Here is a 9,849-nt window from a genome sequence, read left to right as displayed (position 1 = left end):
CAAGAACTACCTGACAGGGCTCTACCCACCTTACCCCAAGGTTTTCACTAGAGTTGCCCTTTAACATAAAGGCCCATAGAGCCGAATTCTAATCAGCTCCGCACACACCACACAGTAACCAAGCATTTAAATAGAACTGTTTGCCCGTTATTTTCTGAATAAAGTTTTATTGAAGTAAACATATAACAATATGTCATCTTTCAACATTTTGAATAAAGTTTTTCAGAAAAAAAATTGACGTCATCGCTCTGCTGGCTTCGGCAGAGGCAAGATGGCGGCCGCTAGGTCGGAGGGCGATGAGAGAATCGGGATATTGTCGCCAAGTTCGGTAAGCTGTAGCGCCGGCATTTGGGATGTAGCTACACCCAAACTGGATTTACACCCCTCTACCTTCTGAATCATAGTCATTCATCGTGTTAGATACTAACGGCCGGTCAGACGTTCTTCTTTTCTGCTCGTCGGTCCCTTCGTTTCCTCTGTTTACCTGCATGTTATTCCAGTGTCTGCTTGTGTCATCTTCATTCCAGTCATGTCTGTCAGCTGAAATAACATAACGATACACAATAAACAATACACATCTAAATAATATAAATATATATATATATATATATATATATATATATATGGATACACACAGGCTGCTCTACATGTCTGGCTGCATAGAGGAATACATGGGTTCTGCAAGTATGTATAGAATGATACAAACACAAAATATAATGTTATATATGTATATATATGTGTGTGACACACAGTACTCACACTTCTAGCTGCATAGAGGACTAAATGGGTTTCCTATATATAATATATTATTATTACACAGTATTTAAATAGCACCAACATATTTTGCAGCGCTGTACAAAGTTCATAGTCATGTCACTGGCTGTCCCTCAAAGGGGTTCCAATCTAATGTCCCTAATATAGTCATATGCCTTTATTACAGTCCAAGGCCAATTTTGGGGGGAGCCAATAAACCTAACTATGTTTTTGGAATGTGAGGAAATCGAAGTACCCGGAGGAAACCTACACAAACACAGGGAGAACCTGCAAACTGCAGATAGTGTTCTGGCTATTGGAACCTGGGACCCAGCACTGCAAAGGCAAGAGTGCTAACCCCTGAGCCACCGATATATATAAAAATTTAAGTTGGGTGGGATAAAATTGTAGGTAGGTGGTAGCCCCTGTATTGTAATCCAACTCATTATTAACCACCAAAAAAATCTTTGTGGTTATTGAAGAATGGTGGGTGGTGCACCCAGCTAAAATGTTCTGGGGAGAACACTGTGTGTATATGTGTGTCTGTGTGTATATATATATATATATATATATATACACACATAATGTATTTATGCCCATCTAGCTACTTTGATGAGTTTATGGAGATTCCTATTTCTGGGACAATAAGTCAGAGAAACCCTCCACATCATTTAATAGCTACCTATAGGTAAAAATTCTAGATTTCTCCTTACTTCTTGTCCAGGAGACACAATAAATAAAATAAAAAATCTCCAAGTTGTGAGCAACCCCCTATTTCAGCTTTCCTGACTATAGAGTTATGGATCACATAGAATACCTTGAATCTTTCCAATGACTTTTTATTATATTTTATTAAAAAGTAGGAGAGTGACAAGGTTGGTATGAAATTCACAATAACAAAACTTTCTCAAATATTGAATGAATTATCAAACAGATGAATTGGGCAAGGTATAACATTCAGGAACTACAGGGGTCAGAGAAACAGATACAGAAATGTTACTGTAAAGTAAATACTTAACAAGGGTTTTGATCTTCCCCACTTCATAAAAAAAGTTTGCGCTTAGAGGTAAAGGTAAATGTTGACAGGCTTATCATTTGAAGGATCAGAACTCCCCCCGGCTTTCCCTTTATCTTGATGGCTATAGTTAAATCATTTTCATGCTAATACAACACTAAGCTGTGAATGTAACACCAGCTGTGTCTGAGAGTTATCAGCTACACACAATGTCAGACTGCTTTCTGTCAAAGAGGAAACATTTAATTTGACTTAGGACATTGTGCTACGTCAAGTTTATTAAATGCATGTTACTGGCAGGGAAAGGAGTGGAGTCAAACATTGGGTAGTTCTGGATGAAAATCTTTTTAAGCCCTCATCAAGAGAGACAAGGGAGTTCTACTTCCAACAGGACAACATACAGTAACCATGAAACTGGAGTTGAAAACATTATTGAATTAAAATGGTTCTGGAAATAGTGAAATTGCTTTTCAATGGCTGAATGAGAGGAATGGGTAAAAATCTCTAGATCTAGTTTTGCAGAGCTGATAGTTTTATTTAGTTAAAATTTTAATCTAAGGTATTTAAATTTGGAGCACCATCACGCATTGTTTTCAGTGATTACATATGCAAGAGCGTGGAAAGTTTTGAAATGATTTATGTGTACGTCTTAAGTCTTGTGTAAGTCGTGTCAGTCCTTGTTTTCTATCAGTTTAAGTGTTAGTGCCTGAGGGATAAAACTTGGAGATAATCTCCCCATAGTAGTCAAAATAAAGAAAAGCTGGCCGACATTCTAATGGCTCAACATTCTGTTTAAATATCAAACTGTAATGTCCTTCTGTGAAACATATCTAGGAGTTAGTTGTTTGGCAGAAAACACATGCAAAGTCTTATTAATTTTGCACTGCACAGTCAGAGGTAGAGGCGAGCGGGAGGGATGATATGACTTGTGTGCACATTACATCACCAGCAGCCAGTCATTGACTGAAAAGGGGCTTCATAAGACCCGGGAGAAGTGGTGGTGCAGTTGCATTGCACCAGTGGCGACTATAACCAGGAGCTGTCATTGCTGGTAAAGAACGCTTTTGGCCACGTAAATTATGTCAAAGGTACCATGTTATACCACACAGTATCAGTTAGTTCCTCTTTACCCTCTCATTCCCAAGGATGCAGACCCCCATGTCATAGCATTGAAGGGGTTAAAACATGTCAGCCATTAGCTTATTTTAAATCTCATCAGATGTCCTTTGGCTACAATAGAAAAGTAATGAGCGATCAATCTTTACTGGATCTACTATGGCAGAGTCCAGGAGAGATATTAGGGAACTTAATAGACTCTTGATGTTTTTATAAAGAGTACTTGTCACCTGCACAGTGCACAATGTAGAGCATACAACCCCCCTCCCTCCTAATAAATTTATTTTAAAAAATGCATAAAAACATTCAAGACTCCCTGTCCCCCTGTGTACATACATATGTAAAAATATTCTCGCCTAGGACTTATATATGTATATGTGGAATGCGCAGCATATGTTGTGAATCCCTACATACTCCATGTAAGTTAGGCTATGTACAAATGTGAAAGATCTTTTCCAACCACAAATATTGAATGTGTGTATGTAAGCTTATGATTCTAAGGCCAATTTTAACACAATAAAGAGCTACAGGGGTTTTCAAAAAAAAAAAAAAAAAAAAAACCTATGGGAAATTCTCCATTGTCTATTAATAAAGAAGTGGAAATTACATTCGCCAAAACATTCTCTGGCGGAGAATCTTTCAGGTTAATGCATTTTATCCGCTTTCAGTGGCACGGACTGATTGTCCACCATGTTTAGGTAAATGTCAGATTCACTGCCATGTAAATAGTTTTGTTGTTTGTTGCTTTTTTGCAGATGCACTATTTGCACAGTCTAATCTTGTGTTTAAAAAATAGGCATTCTATTTGTTTGTTTTTTCTTCTTTCTTAAAATATTTGATGTTTTGAGGTTATTAACCATTCTTGAGGTTTCCAGAAAGGGGTTGCTAGATAATGGGTTAAAGAGCAACATGGAGGTTGGCTCAAAAAGTATCATCATGACAGCCTTTCAAAGGATGTTCATCAGGGGGGGGTAGCCTCCAAATTTCTGCCTTTAAAATGTAATTTAATCCATACTTAGACCAAATCACAAGACACATGATTGGGAGTCCTAATGGGTTCCATGTTGGTCATATAATGCATAAGAAGTATTTGTCTAAAGCTCTTCCTGCCTTTGGGTACTACAACAACCTAAGAAAATACCTCTGCCTGCTGTCCAGGGGCGCTCATCCCAACCACTATATCCCATTTGTATGTTTATATGAAGATGTCATAATTTATCTACTAGCCTTGTAACCTCTCTTGTAACCTCTGTCCTGATTGTGACACCCAATGTTTTTTTTGTCTTTGTAAATCATTGTAATATTGGTTAGGTAGTTTTATGTCCTGGGGATAAAGGTGTCATGTGAATACGTATGATTGTATGTACTTGCTATGTATATTTACCCTGAAATATGACAATGCCTTCAAGCAGGTTTAAATGAGTTAGTGCAGTCTTGTTACATCAAATGTTTCAGAATTTCATAAAAGTGCCAAGAAGTAAATTATGTTCTTTTTCCTTAATTTATCTCTTATGTGATAAATGAACATACTTGCCTGTTCACTATCTTCTATAGCAGGGGTGTCAAACTCAAATACACAGAAGGCCAACCAAGACAAAGTTGAGGGCCAACCTTGAAAATTATTGAAAAAATTGAGGACATTTTTCCTTCTCATTAGATATAAACCCTTTTCATATAGAAAAAAAAAGGTTTTACTTGGGGGCCACAGTTTGACACCCCTGTTCTATAGAATGTACACTGAGCTGTAAATGCATTTTGCACCTCAGTTCTGGAATGAATGAACTCCCATGTGCATGCACCACAGCACTCGTTAGCAAAGTGGTGGACAGAATTCCTGTTTCATTGGCTAAATGTGCTTGCAAACTGCATTACAGCTCTTCCCTTTTATGTCTGAATTCAGCAAGTGGTAAGGCCAATAATGTCTGATCATGTAACACCCCAAGTATGAAGAACAAAATGTCCCAGACTATATTTACCAGAATCCCTGCTTTGTAGTGACCATATATATCTGCATGAGTAGGGACAGTAGTTGTAGTCACAAGAAATAGCAGTTGTCTGACTCCTGTAGGTCAGAAAAATAAAAGAACAGGGCTGTGTGCATTGCTGCACAGCTACAAACAAGCACAACTACTCAATGTATTTTTGAATTTATAAAAGTCAATTTTCAGAGATAATACAGATAGTCTCTGGGTTTAGGGATATCCAACATACGGACGCCTCCTAGATACAAACGGGCTTCCTTGCTCACTCCTGTACCAGAGGTAGACCGTCCTTAACAGAGGTACTCAGGCACAGCATCCCTCTCCTAAGATGCTAGTGCCCTTTCCAACCCTGAACACTGATAAGAACAGATACTACACTTGATCTTAGCCAAAAGGCCGATCCTTGCTCACTCCTGTGCAGAACAGAAGCTTGGGGGGAGGTGCGGTTTGCATGACTTGCAGAAGAAATCTTTTGCTAAACACAGCTGAGGTTGTGGGTGATCTTAGGGGGATGAGCTCTTTCTGCAGCCCCTTGTAACTCTTTAATGACCAAGACAAACTCTGCAGTTGTTTCTTTTGCATATCAAAGCTAAGCTTGCTCCAGAAGTTAATGAATGTCTAGGCTCCATAAAGATTTTTTTTGGCTTTGTTTGTATTTAACTCACAGTGAGGATTTTTTACAGTAACTGACACCATGCTGCCTAATAATACGTTGTTTTGACTTACATACAAATTCAACTAAAGAACAAACCTACAGTCCCTATCCCGTATGTAACCCGGAGACTACCTGTACTTATTTTTTTCTCTAAAGCGTGACTGCTTTAAGAATTGGCCTTGTATGATTCTGGATTTAAATGAGATTTAGGGTTACAATCAGCTAGAACTGATACATTTTATTAGCCTCTCCAGGCACCATTTTGTCATAGTCTGTATTTTATCACCTATTTTTGTATTTATCTAAAATAAACCACTGGTAAATTTACACACAATGCCTTAAGAACTAGTCAATACTCATAGCAACATTGCTTGCAATACTTTTTTTTTTCTTTCACTGTAGTGCAGCAGACACAGCTTACATGGCACTGACAACCCTGCTCTAAGCAGTGCAGCATTGTTGTCACACCATCACAAAGAGCTGCATTAGGTGAACATGGCTGGCAGAATGAGCAGGTATTTGTAGGTGGACTTAAGCTACATACATGTGAATAAAAGTCAATGGATACTGTCTTCAGTTATAGTTTGCATTTGCATTAATAGTGGAACTAACAAGAGCGAGGGTAGGGAAATAAAAGCTAAAGGCCCCCCTCTTTTTACTTCCTATGGGAAAATCATTTACTAATTGGACACTGGTAGACAATCACAAATATTCATCTTTGATGGCAAAAAACTTGTGTGTATATAAGACTTAAAAGAAAACAATAAAGTCAGTTGTATAAAGTGGTAATATAATGTATTGGTGGAACAGTCATGGCTAATCATGATTAATCACTGTTTAGTTCCCCATAAATACGGTTTTCAGACATCTTGATTGGCCATGCTGGGGTGATGTATTTTCATTCCTGGCACACGCAAGAAAAGCCAGGATTTCTGTGTCTTCCTGACATCTAACACTGAACTATGCATTCACAGCAAACTTTGACGGCTGGCCGGTGATCAGGCAGATAAGAACAGCTATAGCAGAAGGGACATGACCTGTCCCTTTCTGTAATAACTACCTTCCTAAATCGCATATATTTAAAGTGGGACTTTCACTTCTAGTTCCACTTTAATTGATAGCCAGATCATGAGCTTGTTGCTTGTTTCCAAATATTTTTTTATAGACTGTGCTTTAATAATTATTATAATTTAGGATGATGCATTGAATACTTTAATATAAGCGTTCCATTTGCTGTTTAGGTTGCTAGCATGTCTGAACAGACTGATAAGAAGATGATGGATACTGCAGCCAACTTCCAAGGTATGTGTTTCTTTATTTTGTTAAAAAGCATGATGACAGTCCCTTGTGTGTTTAAAGGTGAGGGGTCAACTTTAGTGTGCATGGTACCCTTACCTGGAGGAGGGGCCAGAATACAGATCAGGGCTGCTGTTTCTTGCTCCTTAGTGAATTATTGGAGCGCATGCAATAACATTGGAGGATGCAGGAGGTATCTGGTGGTTAGAGGCTATGTTTGCACCCTCCCCCAGGTTCCTGGAGATTGCTAAATATTCGGGGCTGTGTCACCACTTGGCCTACACTTTCTATTTACTAGTTGTCTATACACTGGGTGGTGGTGTGTAAATCAGCGTCATCCCCAAGAAGCCACTCTAAAAGCTTTACCTCCAGCATTTCATTGCTATACTTTTTCTTGTGGCAAATTTTCGCTTACTTTCTTTCTAGTAAAATGTCCCCCAAACACAAAAAGTGAGAGGAATCTTTCTAATGGAGCTGGATAGCAGCACAGCCTGACAGGCATTTTATCTTTTCCCAGTTCATTCCAAAATTATAAAAAAACATTATTGGTATAGATACACTAATTATTTATACCATTATTATTTCTATCTTCATCATCAATATCTTTTGCTAGAGAGTCCCTTTAAGTATTTGGTGGAATCACTTGAGTGCAGTCCTGACAAGACATTCTTCAATGTGTCTAAACTACAGCCATCAGATTATGGTAAGTTGCTTTCTATAATATTATTTTTTTTTAAGATGCTTTTTTCTTTATTTTGTGAACAATATTAAAGATTGTAAACAAATATGATATTCCATTGTGTCAGACACTTTGCCATACTGTATCCGTGTGGTTCTCGAGGCTGTTGTAAGAAACTGTGATGGAGTTTTGGTAAAAGAAGAAGATGCCGTAAAGGTTTTGAAACAGAAGAGTATTTGTGAAAGTCAAGAGGTTCCCTTTCTTCCAGCCCGTGTAGTTTTGCAGGATTTTACGTAAGTTTTACCTTTTTCCAAAGTTATTCACAAGATAGTAGTTTCATCACTTTTTAGTTATATGGGAAATAATATCAATGCTAATAATCCTAATTCTCTTGTTGCAACATTTAATAGAGCTAGTCTTTGTATGATTTTTCAAAAGAAAGTATTGTGGTATTTATTTACCATGCAATAAGTAGGCATTATGGAAATAAAAAAACTGTTAATATTGATTTCATATTTGCAAATAATACTAAGGGTTTTGACACGGCTATTTTTTCTGAAGTCTAATAAAATTGTAATGGTAAAATAATAATAAAAAAAAGTTTATATTGGCTTAATAAATACTTTCCAGTATACAAGTTATAGCAAAAGCCCACCTATCCAATGCTCTTTAATTCAGTTTTAGTAATAGCATAATGGTTGTGTATGTATATACCGTAAATAACTCGGAATTATATTCACAACCATTTTTGTTCTGAAACAGGTGCTTTTTTGCTAATAATCAAAGTCATTTCTATTGTTTGTTTGACCTTTGTTTTTCACATGTTCGTTATGTTAGCTATAATTAGTTACTCATTACTTATTACATTACTTAATTCTTTTATTTTTTTTCTAGGGGTATTCCTGCAATGGTTGATTTTGCTGCCATGAGAGATGTTGTAAAGAAAATGGGTAGAGATCCTTCCTTAGTCAATCCAGTTTGTGCCACAGACCTGATTGCAGATCATTCTTTGCAACTGGATTTTACTAAATGGTATTACCAGTTTCTTTGTGAATTAGGCTGTGTATATCAGTTTTATGTACATTTTTTAAAGAATTAAAATCTTACTAGAGGCTCTTTTCAAATAGGCATTCATCTTATATTGAATAAATTACTATTTATGGAGGACCCCTGACGTTGCATGGTATTCCTATTGTAATATTATTATATTTTGAAAGGCATACCGAAAAGCGGTTATTTGCAGTCCGAATTATCTTTTTTTTATCTTGATAACATGCCATATTCATTGCTAGTGCTGCAATAAAACTTTATTTTTCCAATACCTATGCATTTATTATGACCATGAATATTGGTTGTTTAAGTTATGCACTGAAGTATTCTAGTAGTGTTCTACTAATCCTAAAGCTACATCTGGGACTTTGAATTGCACCTTTATACTGTTTTAATCATCATTTTCTTTAACATAGTTCAGCACAGAATGCCCCAAGTGCAGCTTCAACGGAATCACACAGACCTATATCCAAGCTTTCCCCAGCCAAATCTGCTAGTTCTAAATCTCAGTGTAGAGGACAGAGTGGATGCAAGGGAGCTTGTAATGTTGGAACATCGAACAAGAACTCTCGGGAACAGATTGAAAACACGCCAATGCTATGTCCTTTCCATTTACAACCTATTCCTGAGTGAGTTTAAATGGCAGTCTGCGTAATTGATTTATAATTTTTACCTGAAGGTGTTACAACTCTTTTTCCTCTTTGCTGTCATAGGCCTGAATCTGCACTGAAAAGTCTTGAGATTGAATTTAACAGGAATAAAGAAAGACTTCAGTTTTTAAAGGTAAGGTAATGGATGATTTTGTATTATGTGTTATCACTCAAATACAATGTGCATTTTTAATGTGACAGTGCTCTAACATATGAAATTCTGTAGCTTTGTGTAAGCTACAATTTGTAGTTATAACAGGTTTTCTTCACTCCTAGAGGCTAAACAGAACACTTGGAGGTGTGATTGGAAGTTTACAGTGCATGTCAGCTCAAATGTCTTGTTTTTTAAATAAAGGCCTTCAAAGTACAGAAAAAAATACATTACACCAAACAATCCAAATATGACACCTTCCCACATCTAGTGGGCTCTCTGACATGCTATAAATAATATATATAAAAGTGCAGCACTCCTTATAAAAAAAAAAAACACCACAAAGATATTTGTATGACAAATGGTAAATAAACCTGAAAGGAACATCAGAAAGTATAAACGCATAAAAATGCATAAACAATATGTAACCTTACTTATGGAAATTCTCAAAAAGGAATCCTTTGTGCTCAGTACTTTATCTTTACCATCATTATTAAAAAAA

The 9,849-nt window shown here is 36.8% G+C and overlaps 1 protein-coding gene across 1 annotated transcript in view; it reads left to right on the top strand.

The window, feature by feature from the left end:
- The first annotated feature begins 251 nt into the window (after positions 1-251).
- Positions 252-9,849, top strand: part of IREB2 (iron responsive element binding protein 2) — a 21,128-nt gene continuing 11,530 nt past the window's right edge. Inside the window, exons 1-7 of the mRNA XM_072399070.1 lie at positions 252-328; positions 6,763-6,823; positions 7,431-7,520; positions 7,624-7,789; positions 8,391-8,528; positions 8,963-9,175; positions 9,260-9,329. Of these exons, the coding sequence (XP_072255171.1) occupies positions 272-328; positions 6,763-6,823; positions 7,431-7,520; positions 7,624-7,789; positions 8,391-8,528; positions 8,963-9,175; positions 9,260-9,329 (795 nt within the window). The 5' untranslated portion in view covers positions 252-271. The remainder of the gene's footprint in view (positions 329-6,762; positions 6,824-7,430; positions 7,521-7,623; positions 7,790-8,390; positions 8,529-8,962; positions 9,176-9,259; positions 9,330-9,849) is intronic.

This window comes from Pyxicephalus adspersus, chromosome 2, assembly GCF_032062135.1.
Source record: "Pyxicephalus adspersus chromosome 2, UCB_Pads_2.0, whole genome shotgun sequence".
Classification (NCBI taxonomy): Eukaryota; Metazoa; Chordata; class Amphibia; order Anura; family Pyxicephalidae; genus Pyxicephalus; species Pyxicephalus adspersus.
Note: the sequence above shows the minus strand (reverse complement) of the source record. Positions and strands in the feature narration are given on the sequence as shown.